This window comes from Bombyx mori, chromosome 6 (assembly GCF_030269925.1).
Source record: "Bombyx mori chromosome 6, ASM3026992v2".
Lineage (NCBI taxonomy): Eukaryota > Metazoa > Arthropoda > Insecta > Lepidoptera > Bombycidae > Bombyx > Bombyx mori.
Window position 1 is genome coordinate 11,925,448 of NC_085112.1, and position 22,799 is coordinate 11,948,246.

The 22,799-nt window shown below is 46.9% G+C and overlaps 2 protein-coding genes across 2 annotated transcripts in view; one reads left to right on the top strand and one right to left on the bottom strand.

Annotated features, from left to right (window-relative positions):
- The window catches only part of LOC101739351 (uncharacterized), a 98,947-nt gene that overhangs the window by 55,016 nt on the left and 21,132 nt on the right, over positions 1–22,799 (bottom strand). The gene's annotated exons all lie outside the window — the stretch shown is intronic.
- Positions 2,287–2,964, top strand: LOC101744255 (ATP-dependent DNA helicase pif1-like). Its single transcript, XM_038011837.1, has one exon. It carries the CDS (start codon positions 2,287–2,289, stop codon positions 2,962–2,964), a length of 678 nt encoding a protein of 225 aa, XP_037867765.1.

The following is a 22,799-nucleotide window of genomic DNA, read 5'->3' on the forward strand; positions in this document are numbered from 1 at the left end:
CCTGGGCCAGGAAGGTCAAGTACCTGGGCGTTACCCTGGATGCATCGATGACATTCCGCCCGCATATAAAATCAGTCCGTGACCGTGCCGCGTTTATTCTCGGTAGACTCTACCCCATGATCTGTAAGCGGAGTAAAATGTCCCTTCGGAACAAGGTGACACTTTACAAAACTTGCATAAGGCCCGTCATGACTTACGCGAGTGTGGTGTTCGCTCACGCGGCCCGCACACACATAGACACCCTCCAATCCCTACAATCCCGCTTTTGCAGGTTAGCTGTCGGGGCTCCGTGGTTCGTGAGGAACGTTGACCTACACGACGACCTGGGCCTCGAATCAATTCGGAAATACATGAAGTCAGCGTCGGAACGATACTTCGATAAGGCTATGCGTCATGATAATCGCCTTATCGTTGCCGCCGCTGACTACTCCCCGAATCCTGATCATGCAGGAGCCAGTCACCGTCGACGCCCTAGACACGTCCTTACGGATCCATCAGATCCAATAACCTTTGCATTAGATGCCTTCAGCTCTAATACTAGGGGCAGGCTTAGGGACCCCGGTAACCGTACTCGTCGAACTCGACAAAGAGGTCGACGTGCAACCTAACCCATGCATCAGCCCGCTGAGTTTCTCGCCGGATCTTCTCAGCGGGTCGCGATTCCGATCCGGTAGTAGATTCATTCGCGAAACAATTGCTCTTGAGTTGTTAGGTCTCCTTCGGAGGCGCTCGGGCAGTTGTTAGCAAATCCCACCCCTCTTGGCTGAGCCTTTGCTCGCCCACCTGTCCTGGTGAAACTGGAAAGGCCTTCGGGCCACCAGTAAACTTTCAATCATAAAAAAAAAAAAAAAAAAAAATGAAGCGATTTGGCGTATATTCGCATTTCCCATTCACGAACGTCATCCTACTGTTACACATTTGGCGGTGCATCTGGAGAATGGTCAATGAGTATATTTCACGGCTTCGAATGCTACGCAACGTGCTGAAACACCTCCAGCAACTACATTGACCAGTTTTTTTTCAATCTGCCAAAGCGATCAGTTTGCACGAACTTTGCTTTACTCGGAGATGCCACGTTATTATACTTGGAATGCTTCATCGAAGAATTTTCAAAGACGGAAGCAAGGCGATGCGGTTCCTGGGTATCCAGATGTGCGTTCTACTGATGCTCTTGGTCGTATGTATACAGTTCATCCAAAGAATAATGAATGTTTCTATTTGCGGTTGTTGCTGGTAAATGTGCGTGGGCCAACGTCATTTGAGTCACTACGAACTGTTAATGGTGTAATATTCCCAACATATCGTGCTGCATGTGAAGAATTGAAGTTATTAGAAAACGATAGTCATTGGGATACGACAATCGCTGAAGCCATTATCTCTGCATCTCCAAGTCAGATACGCACATTATTCGCTATCATAATTTCGACATGTTTTCCATCAAACCCATGTAACCTGTGGCACAAATACAAGGATAATATGTCAGAAGATATTTTACATCAAATTCGTGTCAGTTCCAGAAATCACGATATTGAGATGAATGAGGAGATACATAATCGTGCTTTACTCTTGATCGAAGATATGTGTTACCTCATGTGCGGTAATTTATTAATCAGGTTAGGAATGCCAGCACCATATCGTGAAATGAATGACGCATTTAATCGAGAATTGGAAAGGGAACGTGAATATGATCACCAGGAATTAGATTTAGTAGTTCAAACGAATGTACCCCTGTTGAATTACCAACAAAAGGAAGTTTATGATACTTTAATGAAGGCAATCGATGATGAAAATGGTGGTTTATATTTCCTAGATGCCCCTGGTGGAACTGGCAAGACATTCCTCATGTCATTAGTTTTAGCAACTGTTCGGGCGAGATTTAACATAGCGGTTGCAGTTGCTTCTTCTGGAATAGCAGCCACATTGTTAGAAGGATGCCGTACGGCTCATTCAGCTTTCAAATTACCGTTAAATCTTCAAACTATTGAAGAACCAACGTGTAATATTGCAAAACACTCAGCAATGGCCAAAGTTTTAGCGGTATCGAAAATCATCATCTGGGACGAATGCACAATGGCGCATAAACGTGCATTAGAAGCACTTAACCGAACATTAAAAGATTTACGCAATGACTCGAGATGTTTTGGAGGAGCAATGATTTTACTTTCTGGCGATTTCCGCCAAATACTGCCAGTAATTCCAAGATCTACGGCTGCCGACGAAATAAACGCTTGCCTCAAATCGTCAAATCTATAGCGCCATGTGAAGAAACTGCAACTGACAACAAACATGAGAGTTACATTGCTTAATGATACATCTGCTGAAGATTTCTCGGAGCAATTGCTGACTATCGGTAATGGTCAAGTACCTGTCGATGAATCGAGCGGATTAATATCATTTCCAAATAATTTCTGTAATTTTGTCTCATCAAAAGACGAACTTATCAACAATGTATTTCCAGAAATTATTTCTAACTACAAAAATTATGAATGGATGAGCGAGCGAGCAATTTTAGCGTCTAAGAATAAAGATGTAGATGACCTAAACTACATAATTCAAAATAAGATCATTGGAACAATGCATTCATTCAAATCTATTGACTGCGTCACAAATGAAGATGAAGCCACCAACTATCCAATTGAATTTTTAAACTCTTTGGACGTGCCTGGCTTACCACCGCACAATTTACGCCTAAAGGTTGGCTCCGTAGTAATCATGCTTGGAAACATAAACCAACCAAAACTGTGCAACGGTACGCGTTTGGTGGTTAGAAAATTGATGAACAATGTTATTTACGCTACGATAATGATAGGAAAATTCAAAGGTGAGGAAGTTCTCATTCCGAGGATACCGATGATCCCAACCGATATGCCGTTTGAATTTAAAAGACTTCAATTTCCGATACGTCTTGCATTTGCCATGACCATCAACAAATCACAAGGCCAATCCTTAAAAGTTTGTGGTTAAACCACAAACTTTTCTAAGACAATCACCACAATCTTTTCTTTCTCTTTTTTTCCACAAATCTAGAACATTCATGTTTTTCCCATGGTCAATTATACGTGGCATGTTCACGGGTCGGAAGACCATCTGCGTTGTTTGTTTTTGCGCCTGATAATAAAACAAAAAATGTCGTGTATCACAAGGTACTTAAATGAAGAGCAACCTATGTACTAAAATACAGAAATAATTATGAATGATTGATGTAGAAATTTAATTTTTTTTGTATTTTTTCCAATAAAAAAAAAATCTGCTTATTTATTGACATTAAGGCGGAACAAAGTTCGCCGGGTCAGCTAGTATATACAATAAACCAAGCCCTTCTTACCACAAAAATAAATACATAAAAATTATGAAGAAAATAGTAAAAATACGCACCAAAAAGCAGAGCACATTTATTTAGAGAGCGTAGTTTAATTGTAAAGCTCTAGTCTCGCGTGCCTCCTTCGGCCCGGATGCGGTCCGCGTTTCTATAAGTCGCATACATACATCCTTATCTGTCCACATAAACCACATATCCAACCTTTTTCTATTTAAAATTTGCTCTCGTTTTTCGGAACGAATAATGTGAAAAAAAAAAACAACTCGAAACACCATTGCGTACCTATAGTGCAATCACAGAAACTTAAACAGTTCTATTGTAATTATTAATTAGATGATGACCGAGCTTTACTCGGTTTTTTTTTTTGATAACGCCATCTTGTTGTGTCTTTAAAGCGGTTAGTTGCCCTCAATTAAGAAAAATAGTATTATTATTCGCCAATAGACGTCGGGAAGAGTTGATTATTGAAAACACGAATAAAACAACAACTTCTGAAAATAAATCGTAGCCAGATCGATTTATCGGCCCCGAAATCCCCTGTATACTAAATTTTATGAAAATCGTTGGAGCCGTTTCCGAGATTCAGATTATATTATATATATTAATATACAAGAATTGCTCGTTTAAAGGTATAAGATATAATATAATAAGATCAGGTGCGAGTGAAATGAAGCAGAGCTTATTTAAATTTAGAGGATATCATAACACGACGTTTTAAAATATTAATTCTATTTACCTACAAAAAAACGTATAAACCAGCAAATTAACTATTTTTTATTTATTGCGTAGATGGATGGACGAGCTCACAGCCCACCTAGTGTTAAGTGGCTACTGGAGCCCATAGACATCTACAACGTAAATGCGCCGCCAACCTTGAGATATAAGTTCTAAGGTCTCAAGTATAGTTACAACGGCTGCCCCACGCTTCAAACCGAAACGCATTACTGTTTCACGGCAGAAATAGGCAGGGTGGTGGTACCTACCCGCGCGGACTCACAAGAGTTCCTACCACCACTAACCGGGTCTGTCCTTTTGTACTCTCAATGTCTGACTTTAGTATCTTGTAAAATCAATTAACACTTATTTACTAAAGCACTGTGTTATTTTTACCGAAATATCGTGTATTCGCTAAATGTGAAAATGTATTTAAGCCGTAAAATTACTATACTGTCGGTAGTTGCAAAAGATTAAACGCTTCATAATCACATAGCTTTTTTTGCCGGCCCGAAAGTTACGCCCTTATTGTCGCAATGATCGTAGCAGCAGATTGTAGATGTTCGTCTGTTGTCTCGGACATCTTAAGGTTCTTATTGTATGAGATATAATGTAACAGATCGTGTAATTACTAAGACGAAAGAGCCCGACGTGTCAATAACCGAATATAATAATAGTCATTCGGTGTTGGCATTTCTATCCAACATGTTTTGTATCAAAACTCAGTTACTTTTAAGCTGGTAACACAATTGTTCCCTCTCCTCTCTTCCCCAGTCTAACCGCTATGACAATATCAAAATAAAGATTTGGCTTAAAGGTCTAGTAACTAGGCCATAAGATTACAAAAAAAAAACTCTTCCCCCTGAATGATCATGAATAATACATACGTTAAAAGTGCTCCGAGGGTTTTATCAACAAATCAACCCTAAAATTCAGTGCCCTGCTTTCAACTTCTTACATTCGAATTAAACTGAACTGTATTTGATAAACAGTTAATTTATAACTGTAACATAATTATGAGGTGATACATAGAACAGACCGTTCATTAAATTGTCCAGGTTTTTCCTCGTATACGTGTGCTTCAGTTTTTGTGGGCGGGTGCGTTATTGCCTTTTCCCAACCTCAGAGGTGAAAGCGAACCACGATTATGTAACTTGCTTTAAAACATGCGAGACTACGAATTTTTTTATTAACAATTATCTCTCCTTGATCTCTTGGCGGTTTTTTTAGGGATTTTATGACCTGGTAACTAAGACTTTTAGGTCAAGTCTTATTTTAATTTTAATGTAAACTTTTTTATATAAAAATGATATTATCAAATGAAATTAAGTTGATTAATATGAAACATGGCATGAAATGAAATGGGATGAGATGATATGGGATGAAATATAATCTCAGTAAAATGGTGGTCATTTACTGAGACTTTTTCAGTGGGCTTTTTGGAGGATCCCAAGAAGTTACGTTTAGCGGCTTTGTTTCATTTTCCGACATTTGTGCACTTTCACAGATATTATACAGTTAATAAACCACCATTATTAAACATTTAAACCTAAAGAAACACTAAATAGACAAAATTAAACAAATCACACAGCTTCAGTCTTCACGTTCCCGCCAAAAAGTCTTCTTTTGGGGGTAAATTTAATAGTGTCACAGATAATATATATTAAAATGCAACAATCTGAAATAAGGATTTATAAGTTGGTAATCTTTTGCAATATCATAACTAGATGGCGTTACCATATTGTGATGTTTTTAGGCAGGTGTGATACTAAATACCGTCAGCTTGACGATGCTAACACGAACCCTAGCAAGAGCCGTGCTTCGCAGAATCTACCACCGGATCGGAAACGCGACCCACTGAGAAGATCCGGCGAGAAACTCAGTGGGCTGTGTCTGAGAGTTAGTTTACTCGTCGAGCCCTTCGTCGCAAGCGACGGGTTCGACGAGAACGGTGACCGTTGCTTGAAGTACCAAAAAGCACCGTTAGTGGATCGGGAGGATCCGAGATGACGTGTGATAGTATGTATGATTGTATGTACATATGTATGTAACAGTATGTGTATGTTTGTTCTGAATTTGATGAAACTTGTTACAGATACTCTATCATCACTTCAAAGAAGGTTTCTATCATCTAGTATTATCAGGTTAAGATTGGTGGAACGCAAGCAGATGCAAGAAATCGATGCTTTTCATACAATTAACGATAGTTACAACGGAGCGTAACCGAATGTAAAAATGTTAAAAAAACTCGAATATGCAACGGTGAGTAACAAAAAAAGGTTTTCTTTCCTGACCCTCCTTGAAACTAGCGCCTTAACCCTTTAATGAACGATATTTTAATTATGGAAATGAGGTCAGAAATGCGGCCAAGCGTGGTGTTGACGTCTTTATAAATATTTACCTATTTTCATTATAAAGAGGTCGTTTCTCATATAATTTTGAACTGGGAATATTTTGCCGTATGTAGTTTTTTTTTATGTTTGAAAGTTTACTGGTGGCCCGAAGGCCTTTCCAGTTTCAACAGGACAGGTGGGCGAGCAAAGGCTCAGCCAAGAGGGGCGGAATTTGCTAACAACTGCCCGAGCGCCTCCGAAGGAGACCTAACAACTCAAGAGCAATTGCTTCGCGAATGAATCTACTACCGGACCGGAATCGCGACCCACTGAGAAGATCCGGCGAGAAACTCAGCGGGCTGATGCATGGGTTAGGTTGCACGTCGACCTCTTTGTCGAGTTCGACGAGTACGGTTACCGGGGTCCCTAAGCCTGCTCCTAGTATTAGAGCTGAAGGCATCTAATGCAAAGGTTATTGGATCTGATGGATCCGTAAGGACGTGACCGTATGTAGTATGAACTTTTCATCTGTCCATACGTGTGTAAGTAATTACTTGTTCTGATTGATGAATTCATCAATGTGGTCTGGGATTAAAATCATAACATTTTCACAGTTGATGCCTTTTTTATGACTTTTCGAAATTTCACTCTTAAAGCAGGATCACTATTAAAGGAAGCTTAATACAGTAAGGTTTGTATAAATGTTCGGAATTTTCAAAGTAAGATATCTCCTATACTTCCTCTGATTAGAAATAAAAGATAACGCATGTACCGATGTTTTGTTATATTTGCTCCGGTTAAAGTGAATTAGAGGTTGTATTGTTATATGGGAACTATTTATCTCTATTTGTCCTCTATTCATTTTTTATTATTCACCTCAAGACATAAGTTCACTGGTGGTAGAACCTCTTATGAGTCCGCACGGGTAAGTACCACCACCCTGCCTATTTCTGCCGTGAAGCAGTAATACGTTTCGATTTGAAGGCTAGCGCAGCCGTTGTAACTATACTGAGACCTTAAAACTTATATCTCAAAGTGGGTGGCGCATTTACGTTGTAGATGTCTATGGGCTCCAGTAACTACTTAACACCAGGTGGACTGTGAGCTAGTCCACCCATCTAAGCAATAAAAAAAACAAAAAGTTCAAAATATTAACGGCATTGTAATAATAACAGCGGTGTTCGTTTTACGATGTTGCTACGAGTTGATAACAATATGTCTTACCGTGGTATTAGTATTTCTCAAGTGCTAGGATATTTTTCCCCCTACCTATTCGCTGTTAGCCTAAGAGGCTATTCCATTTATATGGCCTTCTGATGACTTTTGCAAAGAGCTCTCGACTGTACTGGACTAGGTTGTGTCCTGGCCATTGGTGATGACCGTGGGCGACAGCCACTTCTGATATCGAAGGCAATAAAAATAGGATAGAAAGGTAAAGCTGTCTGTTAGTACTAACAAGTCATAGATAACATAATTATAGACAATTTTACCTTTTTTAATTAATTTTAGAAAATATAGAGATAAGCTTTAATTTATTTTAAAATTCCCATATCGCATTTAAGCTTTCACATAAAAAATTTAAGAAGCACATAACGTATGCATACTTTATTTTATGCACGAATAAATTATGTTACGTTGTATCGAAACGAAGCTTTTTTTTTTAACGAATAGGTAAATAATACGCTTAGAGAAATTTAGCATTAAAATTCACGAGGTGTCGTCTCCAAAAACCAGTTCTAGTTTGTTTGTGACCCACTATGTTTTTAATGTCGTTGTAAGTTCCACGGAGAATATGTTTTAGAACATCACTTAAATACTTTGTGATGACGTCTTCTATTATATACTTAAAATAGCGATCCGCCCTCGCTTCGCTTCGGAAACTGTAATTTATTAGATTTAATTGTATTTAATGGATGTTATTATACATATAAACCTTCCTTTTTTTTTTTATTTTTTTTTTACCTACCTAAGCTGATAGCCCTAGCGGCTATGTCAGCGTAACCCTAACTTTAGTAGGTGGGCTCACGGGGCTCAAACCTGACGATGTTGCTAACACGAACCCTAGCAAGAGCCGTGCTTCGCAGAATCTACCACCGGATCGGAAACGCGACCCACTGAGAAGATCCGGCGAGAAACTCAGTGGGCTGTGTCTGAGAGTTAATTTACTCGTCGAGCCCTTCGTCGCAAGCGACGGGTTCGACGAGAACGGTGACCGGTGCTTGAAGTACTTAAAAGCACCGTTAGTGGATCGGGAGGATCCGAGATTACGTGTAAACCTTCCTCTTCAATCACTCTATCTATTAAAAAAAACCGCATCGAAAATCCGTTGTGTAGTTTTAAAGATTTAAGCATACATAGGGATGTAGGGACAGAGAAAGCGACTTTGTTTTATACTATGTAGTGATACTACAAGCCAACGTTTTAACGTTGAAAAAAATCGATTTTTATTGAGATTTACGTGTAAAACGTCAAATAGAGGCAAATTGGTATCTATAGCTTGATCATCGTAGACTTATTTCCTTTAACTCGGTGTTGTTTTTCGTTTTCGTTTCGGAAACTGTAATTTATTATTGATTTCTCCACTATTTAATGGATGTTATTATACATATAGACCTTCCTCTTCAATCACTATAGCTATTAAAAAAAATCGCATCAAAATCCGTTGCGTAGTTTTAAAGATTTAAGCATACCTAAGGGATATAGGAACAGAGAAAACGACTTTGTTTTATACTATGTTGTGATATGTCATGTCTTTACCGATACCCACTTAGTGTTGGCATTAAGCAGCATGTTCTCGTGCATGGGCGCATACTATCATTTTTTGGACATGTCTCCCGGCGAGGAAATGACTCCATAAAGCGCCTTGCCGTTCAGGGCAAAGTATAAGGCACCAGATCGCGTGGAAAGTTGCTCATGCGATGGACCGACCAAGCCAAGTCGGCAGTTGGCGACTGTTTGCATGAATGTACCAGACTCACCATAAACCGGCAGGAGTGGCTTGCTCGTAAGGCGCATAGCATCTGCCCGCAGCAATTATACTGAATGACGAGCACGACCGCTCTGACAAGAGTGACACGACAAACGAAAGGAAACCTAGTGTTGAGAGACTTTTTTCTCGATATTTCATTTTCGGATCATCAAGTATTCAGAAGGTATAAGGTAAAATGCCTGAGTTAAATCCACTACACAACCCTATCGTTGCTTTTATATACAATCTTTGGTTTTCTTGAACGGTGCTATACTTTGTGGAAAACTCCAATGAGGCTGTATCAACCTTGGCAAGGAGGTAATCTCTCCATCTGCAAAGAGCATCAGGACACACTTTTGAAACAAGTGAGCACCTGGACTAACACTATTTTTATTTATTAAAAAATTGCTTCCTGCCTATTTCTGCACCAAAGCAGTAATACCTTCCAGTTTATGAGATAAAACAGTCATAACTCTATCTAATTAGGATTTCGGCCTCATAACACAGGGCGTGGCATTATTGACATCGTGATATCTATTATTAGGTAGATAAACATTGAATTAAATTAAATTAATATTAAATTTTCAATATTACTTACTTTCAACAATGATGTTACAAATGTTAGCCCACTGAGTTTCTCGCCGAATTTTCTCAGTGGGTCGCGACGCGACTCTGACCCGGTGGCTAGTGTTAGCAAATTCTCTCAGGTTGAGCCTGTGAGCTCACGTACCCCTCCGGGTGTAGCTAAAATAGTAGAATAGGTAGGAAAAAAAACAAATGTAGTAGCTAAAAGAAAGATTAAATCATTAAAATAATAATAATAATATATTGTTCATATAGTATAGTTTTTATCATCGATCAACAGGGTACCATTATTATTATATAATGATATATAAGATATATAATGATGAATATCAAGCAATATAATGATGAATATAGCAAGATATATAATGATGAATTCACTACCTTTTGCTTACTCAACCTAAATAAGTCTTAAAAAGGTCCGCCTTCGGATGTGTGAATCTACGCTCCCTTATAACTATAGCAATAGAGACTAGAATCGACTGCCCATTTTTTCAAGTGTACTCCCGGCTACTTTCCAACTTGTCAATAAAAGCTTTCGCTATCTGTGACCGAGGTGTTTGCTTTATTTTTTCACTTTTTCGACAGTATGGTAAATTATACTATGATTGAAATTTGCTATAGTCCAATAAAATAGTTTTTACATGTTGACAGAGTTTTGCAGGGAATGAAATACGGAATTCGCTAAACTTTAAAAATGCCATTAAATAATGAAAAGGGTTAAATTATTGATGAAGAGAATGTATGGTAATGGAGCGAGAAAACAAGAAAGTCTTTTTGATTTTCGATTTCATAATGTTACTCATGCTGTAGGTTCTATCGAAATTAGTCATCTATTTCCAGAGACTGCTACTATTAGAAATTACAATTTGGTACTACTTATTTGTTTGCAAATAAGATAATACGTTAAGGCGAAAATAGGTTTTTTTATATTACAAAATTATAAACTAGACTTTTTTGTAAAGATTTAGTATTTGGCTGATAAGTTAGGTCGAAAAAAAGTTTTTTTTGTATTACAAAATAGTCGTATTTTTTTGTGAATATTTAGTATTTGGCTGATATTTTAGGTCGATAAAAAGTTTTTTGTATTACAAAAATTAAAAAGTTGTCGTTTTTTGTTTTGTTAACATTTGGCTGGTTATAATACATTTTAAAGAGCACTGAGCAAAAATTGAGAAACCTCGGTTAAGAAGCGTTAATGCATCGACCATTTGACTATGATCTTGTCAGTTTTTCACCTGTTTCGGTTTTTTTTCAGAATTCCTTTTACGTAGCGTTGAATTAACATAAAGAGTGAACTGTCAAAACTATAACTTGTTGCAGCTTTTTTATTGGAAATCCCAGTGCTCTACGAGAATGGAATTGGAATTGGAAGCCAATAATATAATCGATCAAATAACCGAGCAAGCTTTGTTAAAAATATCTCGAATTTGTTTAAACACAAACTACCTAAATATGTTTTTCTTTTTATTTTATTATATTTTGCATAAATATATAAATATAAAACTTTCGCAAAATACAAAGTTTTCGTGATAACAGATCACATGTATCGTAAATTAAGAAATTTGATTTTAAATAAACGTTTGGTTTGACTTTGGTGAAAACTCAATAAAATGTTTCCTACAAAAATAAGATGAAGATATTGTATTGTATTTTATTGCTTACAAAATTATATCGATGTTTTGAAGTTTAATATTGTAGAAAGAACTTGTTGCCAGTTTAAATTAGTCGATCGTAAATAAAAGTTGGAAACAGGTCTTAATTTCTACTTTTCTAGGTTTATATGCCAATCAATTGGGAGACGAAGTGTCACAAAAATAATTATTTGTGTTGTGCTTAACATTCGAATCTGTACCGATTCCACGGTATTCATTTTGCTGCTAAAATTAAATGGTTTTTTTGTACTACATTATATACTTTGAACGAAACAATAATGAGTTAGACTAGCTAGACCTACCCACCCGGGACCTGGGCGGGCCCCCCGGTGCGCACTCTGCGTGGCCGGGGGCTCCGTCTGTGGGGGAGTTTTGCTGGACTTCCACCGTGGCGCGTCCGTAGGTGGCGGATAACGGGATCCTCTGGGCGACATTCCCAGAGGTATCGTCCGATCTTTTTCGTTGCAAGGATTCTTAGGTTTAGGTCCTAGGTATAGGGTTAGGTTTAGATGTAGATTAAGGTCCTAGGTATATGATTAGGTTAGATGTAGGTTAAGGTCCTAGGTTTAGGGTTAGGTTTAGGATAGCTTAGATAGGCTTTGCAACGAAAGAGATCGGATGACGCGGACCAAAATCAGCACTAGGAGGAGCGGAAGGACTGCGCTCTCCACACTCTTTACTAAGTGAAGAGTGCTCCTTCTGGAGATCGCAGCTTCCGACGGCACTGGTTCGCCGGCCTGCCGTGAGCGGTGGCACCCTGTGCCCCGTAATCGTGGAAGTGAGTCAGCGCTGCATTTTCGCAGCTGCTGACCGCTGGTTGCTATGTCCCCGGCTTCGGCTACAGGGGAACGCCCCCCAGATATGGGGGGTACCGGTTCGCCGGCGTGGCTTCGTGGTCGCTCGTTTCGAGCGTCGGGCGGTGGTCTGCCGAGTTGCCCTGTGCACCCGGTGGGCTGCCGACCAACCCGTAATCCTCACTGAGTGGGGGGCGGTGGCCGCTGCCGCAAGGCACGGGGTCGCGAGGACGTAAACCTCTATAAAAAATACCCCAATCCCAAGCTCCGATGCCCGGCGAAGGGATGAATGGCTGGAGGGAGTCCAGTCCCGAGGGCATCACCTGATCCCAGGGGACCTCACCCCTGGTTAAATAAGAAAGGAAAAAAAAAAATGAACATGGACAATTGCGAAACAGTATTACCCCAGGAGGGGTACCTCCCGCTCAGCGGGAGGAGAATCCCTCCGTGCCTCCGAGCAATCGGAGGCACGCTGCCCCTCGTATTCTGGGGGGGGCAACAATTGCCTAGAGGAAGGAGGCGGCAGCACGAGCCGCGAAAACGATCTATTCGTGCACCCTGAGCGTTGCGACAGTGCACTCTCACTGCGCTCGACGCGAAGCTCTGCGAGGGGCTACGCGTCGAGTGGTCGAGAGTCGCCGCTTTTGCTCCGGAATACTACCGGACGGCTCGCCAGCAGAGCCAACGCTGATGCGAAAACTCGGAGGAAGCGGAAGACGGTCAAGCGACCAGTGACTTCCGCTCCCTCCGACTCCTCGGAAATTGAACCCGCGCCCGCCAAGTTTTTGGCGGTCGAGGAAGGACCGGCGACTGTTGCGGCGTCGTCCGCCAAAGAACAGGATGTTCGGATAACCTGCGGCGGATTGGCAGCCGGCTCGCTGCGAGGCGGGAGAACCCGTTGTGGGAAGGCCGAACGAGTCAGGGAGGGAGAGGTTGAGCGGTTGTGCCGCTCCCTTATGGAGACTGAACCCACTGACCTGCACAAAATCTTCGATATCTCTCTGGATATTGTCTCCAAGGTGGCGAGCAAATCAGGCTCCTTAAAGGGCACGTACGTGCATGCCCTGAATTGCGTGGTCACTGCCATGGGTAGGCTCCTAGAGGCATTTCTCCAGCGCACGGCCACGGAGGAAACAGCTGGCCTGCGGTCGCAGCTGGAGAGCCTACAGGCTTTGTACGCCTGCGTTCAGAGTGAGAATGCAGAGCTTCGGGCGGAGAGTGTAAAGTTGCGGGAGGAGATGGCCGCAATGCGTGTGGCCATTGATGGTGTAAGGAGACAGCGGGGCAGTTCGGTTTCCCCACCACCACCGCCCCAAGTGCAAGAGGCTATAGTGGCGGAAAAAGATAAGGAGATCGAAGACCTCAAGAGGCGCCTAGCCATTCTTGAGGCTCGCACCTCTACAGTGGTGCGTGCGAGGCCACCGCTGGCACACGAGCAGCCAGCGCAGGTATTACTAACGCCTAAGACCGCGGCTGCACCGGCGCCCGCGAACGCCACTGCGGCCAAACTGGCTACACGGTCCAAGACTGCTGGGCGACGAACACCCGCCCAGCCTGCGAGGCCTCAGGCTGCTGCTTCTGTCCCGCCCCAGCCTGCGAAGGCGGGGCCTGGCAGAAGCCGCAACAATCCAAAGGGGTGTGTGAATGCCGCCCAGCCAGCGCAACACCCCCAGCCCCGTCCATTGCCTCCCGCCCCGTCCAACATGGACGCAGCCTGGACGACGGTAGTGAAGCGGGGTCGAAGGAGGGCGCAAGACGTACCTAACCCCCGTCCCGTCCCGACAGTCAAGGCTCCCCAGGTAGTCGGTCGAGCAGCAACTGAAGGGAAAAGAAAGGGAGGGCGCAAGGCAAGAAAACCGCGCGCTCCGCGGTCGGCGGCTGTCGTATTGGAGCTGCTGCCGGCTGCCAAGGAAAAGGGCCTCACCTATGGGGAGGTCATGGCCCGGGCGCGCGCTAGCGTCGACGTGGATGCTATGGGCGTGGAGGGTGGCCTCCGAGTCCGGCACACCGCCAACGGGGCCCGGTTGCTGGAGTGTCCTGGTGCCAACACCAGTGCGGCCGCGGATAAGCTAGCAACCCGGCTCCGTGAAATCCTGCCGGACCCAGAAGTGGTGCGTATAGACAGGCCCGTCAAAATGGCAGAAGTCAAAGTGACGGGCCTGGATGAATGCGCCACAAAGCAGGAAGTGGCCGCTGCCATTGCATCGCAGGGCAATTGCGCCCTCACGCAGGTCAGGGTGGGAGAGCTGCGAAGCTCTTACTCTGGAGCCTTCACTGCGTGGGCGCGTTGCCCTATGCAGGCGGCCACGCTCCTGGCTACGCCTCCACAAGGTCGGCCCGCCGACTCACCAGGGAGGCTGCGCGTGGGCTGGGTGATGGCCCACGTGCAGTTACAGAAGGCCCGCCCCTGGCGATGCCTCCGGTGCTTCGGCACCGGGCACGGCCTCGCCAGGTGCCCATCGGCCGTGGACCACAGCGGGCTTTGTTTCCGCTGCGGCCAGCCCGGACACAAAGCGGTCTCCTGCGCAGCCGCCGCGCCACACTGCGTGCTATGCGACGCGGCGAAGCGGCGGGCCGATCATCGGGCTGGGGGCCCGGCCTGTCTTTCCGCCCCCTCCTCCACAAAGAGGAGGCGTGGCGGGAAAAAGAAGAAAATAGCAGAGGAAGAGCCGGCTGCGTGTAAAGCAGCCGGCCAGTCAGTTCCCGCCGCGGCCGTCGGGCCGCAAGGTGGGACGGAAGACGAGGGAGCGATGGACGTGACACCTCAATAATGGATCACGTCCATCGCTTCCTCCAAGCGAACGTGAACCACTCCGCCAGGGCGCAGGATCTCCTCGTCCACACCATGGCGGAGTGGTTCATCGACATCGCGATCGTTGCGGAGCCATACTTCGTACCTCCCGACCGGGAGGATTCCTGGGCCGGAGATGTTGATGGCTCCGTGGCGATCGTGATGCGACAGTCAGCGGCGCTACCCCCCCTTGGAATGGTGGCCAGGGGATCCGGGTACGTCGTAGTTAGGGTCAATGAAACCGTCGTGATCGGGGTGTACTTCTCTCCGAACAGGAGTCTCGCTGAGTTCGAACGGTTCCTGGGTGGGCTCGAGGCGTTGGTTCATCGCTTCGAGTCTCACCCGGTGATACTGGCGGGGGACCTCAACGCTAAATGTACAGCGTGGGGCTCCCCCCGCACGGACTCGCGCGGCGAGTTCCTGTCGGAGTGGGCTTTCGCGACCGGTCTCTGTCTTCTGAACAGAGGTTCGGTCGCGACCTGCGTGCGGTGGAACGGGGAATCACACGTGGACGTGTCGTTCGCGTCTCCGTCCGCCGCACGCCGTGTCCGTGGCTGGCGTGTTCTCGAGGGGGCGGAGACGCTCTCGGACCATCGCTTTGTTCGATTTGAGCTCTCCGTTTCCACTTCGTTGAATGCGCCGGCCGAAGACGCCCGCGGTGAGGAGGAGCTCCCGCGTAGCGCTCCCCGATCATTCCCACGATGGGCACTGAAGCGCCTGAATAAGGTGCTCGCGGTGGAGGTGGCCACAGTGGCCGCGTGGGCGCCGTTGCCCGCGCGTCTAGTGGACGTGGAGTCGGAGGCCGATTGGTTCCGGGGTACGATGCGTCGCGTCTGCGATGCTGCGATGCCCCGGGTCAGTGGCCGCGCCCCACGTGGCGGTGCGTATTGGTGGACGCCCGAGATCGCACTCCTCAGAGAGGAGTGCGTGCGGGCACGCCGCCGAAACGCCCGCCACCGCCGTCGCCGTCTTCGCGGTATGGATTTCGCGGAGGTGGCGGCCCGCTTACATGCCGACTGCCGTGAGAACCAGGAGGCTCTGCGGCGGGCCATCGGCGAGGCCAAGTCTCAGAGCATGAAGACGCTCCTGGAGACGCTCGATCAGGATCCCTGGGGGCGCCCGTACCAGACGGTACGCAAGAAATTGCGACCGTGGGCGCTCCCGGTGACGGAGCGTCTCCAGCCTCAGCAGCTGCGGGATATTGTCTCCGAGCTATTCCCGCGGATGGAGAGGGACTTTGAGCCCCCCTTCATGGGCGTGCCGCCACGCCTTGACGCGAGCGGTGATGCCCCTGCTGAGGTGGTCCCTCCGAGCATATCGGAGCAGGAGATGCGTGCGGCCGTGTCGAGGATGCTGAGGAAAGACGCGGCCCCCGGCCCTGACGGTGTTCACGGTCGGGTTTGGGATTTGGCCTTCGGTGCCCTTGGGGACCGGCTCGTGCGGCTCTTTGAAGCCTGCCTCGAGTCGGGGCGGTTTCCAAAGCAGTGGAAGACGGGCAGACTTGTTCTGCTAAGGAAGGAGGGACGCCCTGCGGACTCACCTGCGGGGTATCGTCTCATCGTGTTGCTGGACGAAGCGGGAAAACTGCTCGAGCGAGTGGTGGCCGCCCGCATCGTCCAGCACCTGACGGGAGTGGGTCCTGATCTGTCAGCGGAGCAGTTCGGATTCAGGGAGGGCCGCTCGACCATTGACGCGGTGATGCGCGTGCGCGCCCTCTCTGATGAGGCTGTCAGCCGGGGCGAGGTTGCACTGGCGGTGTCCCTGGACATCGCCAATGCGTTCAACACCCTGCCCTGGTCGGTGATCGCGGGGGCGCTGCAGTATCACGGCGTCCCTGCGTATCTCCGTCGGCTGATCGGGTCCTACCTCGAGGATAGGTCGGTCGTGTGCACCGGGCACGGTGGGACGGTGCTCCGCTTCCCCGTCCAGCGCGGTGTTCCACAGGGGTCGGTCCTTGGCCCTCTCTTGTGGAACATCGGCTACGACTGGGTCTTGCGTGGCACCCTAAGCACTCCTCTCCCGGGTCTGAGCGTAGTTTGCTACGCGGACACTTTGGTCGTGGCCCGGGGGAGGGACTTGCGAGAGTCTGCCCGTCTTTCCTGCGCGGGGGTGGCCTTCGTCATCGGCAGGATCCGACGGTTGGGTCTGGAGGTGGCGCTTGATAAATCCCAGGCCCTGTTGTTTCACGGGGCCCGGAGAGCGCCGCCTCAGGGGGCCCACCTCGTGATCGGAGGCGTTCGCGTCGAGATCGAGGCAACCGGGTTGCGGTACCTCGGTCTCGTACTGGACGGTCGTTGGAGCTTTCGCGCTCACTTTGAAAGATTAGGTCCCCGACTGATGGCGGCCGCCGGCTCGCTGAGTCGGCTGTTGCCGAACGTCGGGGGGCCTGACGTGGTGGTGCGCCGCCTCTACACGGGGGTGGTGCGGTCGATGGCACTGTACGGGGCTCCCGTGTGGTGCCACGCCCTGACCCGCGACAACGTTGCGGCGTTGCGACGTCCGCAACGCGCGATTGCGGTCAGGGCGGTTCGTGGATACCGTACCGTCTCGTTCGAGGCGGCGTGCGTGCTAGCTGGGACGCCTCCCTGGGACCTGGAAGCGGAGGCGCTCGCTGCGGATTACGCGTGGCGATGCGATCTCCGCTCCAGGGGGGAGCCGCGTCCCGGCGCGGCGGAAGTTCGAGCGCGGAAGCTTCAATCTCGGCGTGCCGTGCTCGAGGCGTGGTCTCGCCGCCTGGCGGACCCCGCCTACGGGCGACGGACCGTCGAGGCGATCCGCCCGGTCCTCTCGGACTGGGTGAATCGCGACCGAGGACGTCTCACCTTCCGAGCGACGCAGGTGCTCACGGGACACGGCTGTTTCGGTCGCTACCTACACCTCGTCGCCCGGAGGGAGCCGACGCCGAAGTGCCACCACTGCAGTGGCTGCAACGAGGACACGGCGGAGCACACGCTCGCGTACTGCACCGCTTTCGCGGAGCAGCGCCGCGTCCTCGTTGCAAAAATAGGACCGGACTTGTCGCTTCCGACCGTCGTGGCTACGATGCTCGGCAGCGACGAGTCCTGGCAGGCGATGCTCGACTTCTGCGAGTCCACCATCTCGCAGAAGGAGGCGGCGGAACGGGAGAGGGAGAGCTCTTCTTCCCTCTCGGCGCCGTGCCGCCGCCGTCGAGCCGGGGGTCGGAGGAGGGCATTTGTCCAGCTCCAGCCCCTATGAGGAGGCAGTCTCCTCCCGGTGATGGTCACGGGGCGACCTAAGGGGGTTGAGGCTGCGCCGCACGCTACCGTCACTCTAGCGCGCTGGCACCAGGAGGATGGGACGGCGCGTCGGCGGCTGCGGACTGCGATGCGGTCCGCATTTTCGTCGTCGCTGTCGTCGCCGAACATACTGTTGAAGAGCAATCCGGTCGGCGGTGTATCGCGTTCCGACCTGGCAGGCTGGTTCTAGCCCAGCGGGGTATCCCGGAACACCAGCGGCACCGCCCGGGCGGCCTGGTAGGGCCGCCGTACCGCGGAGACCGACGTCGTTGGTTGTCGACTATCGCCTCGACGACCCGTCGGTCGGGCGTCCTCGGGGTGGCGCCGCGTGTCTGGTTGTAGTGTTGACCACGGGAACCCCCCTACTCTGTCCAGGTTCTGACCCCGGACGGAGATCGGACGTCGGGTGTAAGAGTGCAGGGGAGTCGTTTAGTGGGTGGGCCCTAAAATCCTTGGGCCCGCGATCTGCTCTCAACACCTGCAGATCGTTAAGTCTCACATACCCCGCGCGCCCCCTAGGCGCGGGGACCTCGTAGAAGGTTCGGCCCTCTACCCGAAAAAAAAAAAAAAAAAAAAAGCTAGACCTACCCAACAGTTCTACCCACCCAACTATCTACCCAACGCCTCGCTACAGTAACCGGTCCAGAGGAGACCACATCCAGCAGATTGCCGTGTCATTTATCTGACCGTTGGTCGCTACCTGAGAACTTTTCGGCCTCAACTTTTCGGAACCAGGTCATATTGGCCTTGAGAAGTAATAGCATCTGTCTCAAAAGGTTTCTAAGGGATGCTCCAGAGATTGGGCAGCAACGTTCTCCGTATATTATAACAACATACTGCGTTCCCCAACCCGCATGCCAAGCGTGGCCATTATAGAAAACCCTCCCCAAAATGCCTGACAAAGATGAGCAAAAGAACTTAAAGTCAAAATTCAAATTATCCATCAATAACATGAACCTTCTCTGAATAATATTTACAACATTAAATATTATTTAAACGCTCGATCTCAAGAATGTAATTTTCTTCTGTATTAACGTTATCATTTAACACAGCGCCTCTCACCTTGAAGATGTATGGTTATCTGTAATTAAATCTGAGCATGTAATGCATCGATAAATATTTACGATGTTAATTGACATTTAAATTCGAAAGAGACTCGCAATGAGTTCGGGGAGAGAGCCGCAGCAAAAACAAATACGTGAATCGCGTTAAGGTCTTCAAAGGACTTGAAACTTTCGCGGAAACCGGTGAAACTCTAGTTTAATTAATGCTAATATTTCGGACCCGACTTAGGCTTTATTCGAGATGCCATCAATCTAATCGGATTAAACGTAAAGGTTAGGTTTGATGCAAGTATCCTTTCAAATGATTCACTTTCCATTTCAATAGTTCAAAACAATTGAATCAGTTTTAATTCGTTGAATAATAGGTAAAAATGACTGATAATGGATGATCAGCAATGGATGGGTTGATCTTGGGGTAGTTACTAATTTTTGTAAATATTATTTATCTTGCACCTAGGCCCTTGCAGAGCTACACTACACAAAAGTGACAAATTTGGAATTGTAACGTACTGAAATAAAGTATCTTTATAGTCTAAATTACGTGCAGCTTTCATATTTACGAATAACAACTTTCACGGCAAAGGGATAATTACGTGTTCAATTTACGAAAAGAAGTGTAAAATTTAAGCTAAATCACGAGCGGGACGGTTGTAAGCCCGAACAGTTTGGCAATACTATCCCGCGCCTCTCTGTAATGAAACACCCCAGCCGCTGTTCTAATTCAATGAAGACATTAATCTCAATTTCGTCAATGAACAAACGAACCACCGCTGAGCTCTGTTATTTACTTACTAAATAAAATAAACGATCTTTATTTTCGTACAAAAAGTATAATACACGTACCAACTATCTTACTGGTGGTAGGACGTCTTGTGAGTCCGCGCGTGTAGGTACCACTGCCCCGCCTATTTCTGCCGTGAAGCAGTAACGCGTTTCGGTTTGAAGGGCGGGGCAGTCGTTGTAATTACACTGAGATCTTAGAACCTATATCTCCAGGTGGGTGGTGCTTTTACGTTGCAGATGTCCATGGGCTCCAGTAACCACTTAACACCAGGTGAGCTGTGAGCTTGTCCAACCAACTAAGCAATAAAAAAAACACAAAATCCTGTATTATGGGCGATATAAAATTTGATAAGAAACTTCACGCGCCGACCACCCACTAGCCGTGTTTACGTCTCGTAACATTTTAATTCCTGTTCGGTCGGCCCTTGTAACCGGACGATGCTGCCTACAACACACTAACACACATTTCACAACTCAACAAGGTTTTATTTGCGTACTAACAAATGCAACTCTAAGTGTTATAACAAGTGATCTGGTAAATCATTGGATTTTTTAGCTTAAGCTATCAGCGGCGATATGTGACGAATGCGGCGAATTGCTGAAGTCCATGGACGACGGTAACCACTCCATCAGGTGGGCCGTATGCTCGTCTGCCTACAAGGGCAATAAAAAAAAAATTCTCTTGCGGTACGAATGTTTATGTGGGGATAGGTGAAGAGGCCTATGATGACAACGTCTTTAACAAGACGTCCTACTGGTGGTAGGACACTATACGAGTCCGCAAGGGTAGGTACCACCACACTACCTATTTCTGCCGTGAAGCAGTAATGCGTTTCAATTTGAAGAGTGGGGCAGCCGTTGTACTGTAAAAACTGAAACTTTAGAACTCATATCTTAAGGTGTGGCGGCATTTACGTTGTCGATTTCTATGGGTTCCTGTAATCACTTAACGTAACGTGGACTGTGAGCTAGTCTTCCCACCTAGTACTAATTGTGATCTAGTCGAACCTAATTCATGTCTAGGTTTTACGTTTAAGATACGAGACAGACGTAAGCACAATACAATTGACACTTTGATCTCGAGTGACCGGTATTGCGAACACGTTAGTGTTTTATTATTTACTTTTTATGACTTAGACGAGCTCTCCCTTTAATGGCATTAAGTGATTACCGAAGTTCATAAACATTAAAAACGTAAATAACCCACCTGCCTTGAGACATGAGTCCTAAATCTCAGTTCGGCGAAGGAATATCATCGTGTAATAAAAATCAAACCCGCAAACTTTAATTTGCGTAATTACTGGTGGTAGGACCTCTAGTGAGTCCGCGCGGGTAGGTACCACCACCCTGCCTATTTCTGCCGTGAAGCAGTAATGCGTTTTGGTTTGACAGCAGGGCAGTGGGGCAGCCGTCGTAACTATACTTGAGACCTTAGAACTTATATCTCAAGGTGGGTGGCGCATTTACATTGTAGATGTCTATGGGCTCCAGTAACCACTTAACATCAGGTGGGTGGTGAGCTCGTCCACCCATTTAAGCAATAAAAAAAGAAAGTCACTACAACGTATACTACAACGGCTGCCCCGCCCTTCAAACCGGAACACATGGCTGTTTCACGGCAGAAATAGCTGATAGCTGGTTCCAGGCGAGCTCACCAGTCACTCTAACATCAGCCATAAGTAGTCTCTTCAATAATCATGGGTCAATATCTAGATTCACGTTTATCGTTTGCCGTATTAAAGATTCAAATAGTTTAACATTCGCTTGGCATCGCGACATGATTAGACCGGATTGTGTGATGAATTGGATTTGGATTTTATGGTCGGTTTGTTTTTAGGACACTCATTTGAAGAATTCGAATCTTCCGAACCAAGGTCGTGTTCCGTGGACGGTACGTTCCACTTTACGTGCTTAATTCCGTTTTAGTTCCACATTTTAGAGCGACTTTTATCTATACTAATATTATAAAGAGGAAAGATTTGTTTGTTTGTATCGAATAGGCTCCGAAACTACTGTTTGGAAGCTAAACTATTGATACTACACTTTTTTTTTTTTTTTTTTTTTTTTTTTGTCAGGAGGAAATCGCCGGACTTCCGCCCTTCACTGGGGATGAAGGGCGGGGCATGTCGGAGTCGAACCGACTAAAACCTCCTGTCTCTCAACAACCAACGTCCAAACCTCGCATGAGACAAAACTCATGAAAAGGCAAAGGGGGGAAAGTGAAGCGTTTAGTGCGGAGCACATCTCTCCCATCACCCTCCCCCTCGGGACGCCGGACTGGCGGTCGTCGGCGCCACGACCACCAGCCCTCTCGGTCGGCAGGCTATCCGAAGCCCGCCTAGATGGCGCCGGTTAGAATGGTCTATCCTACGGAATACCCCGCTGGGTCAGAACCAGCGTGGGTTGAGGATAGCCGGCCTTCCATCACCCGGATGCTCATGCATAAAACGCGTGCAGAGCAGCTTGCACGTCGTCTTCTTAGGCCCCCTTCGCCGGTCCCCAGGCCGACATGTGAGGGGACCCGAAACACTTAGAGGGC

What these genes read in the sequence shown, in the direction of transcription:
- LOC101744255 (XM_038011837.1), top strand. Translation starts at nt 2,287, where the DNA reads ATGAGAGTTACATTGCTTAATGATACATCTGCTGAAGATTTCTCGGAG.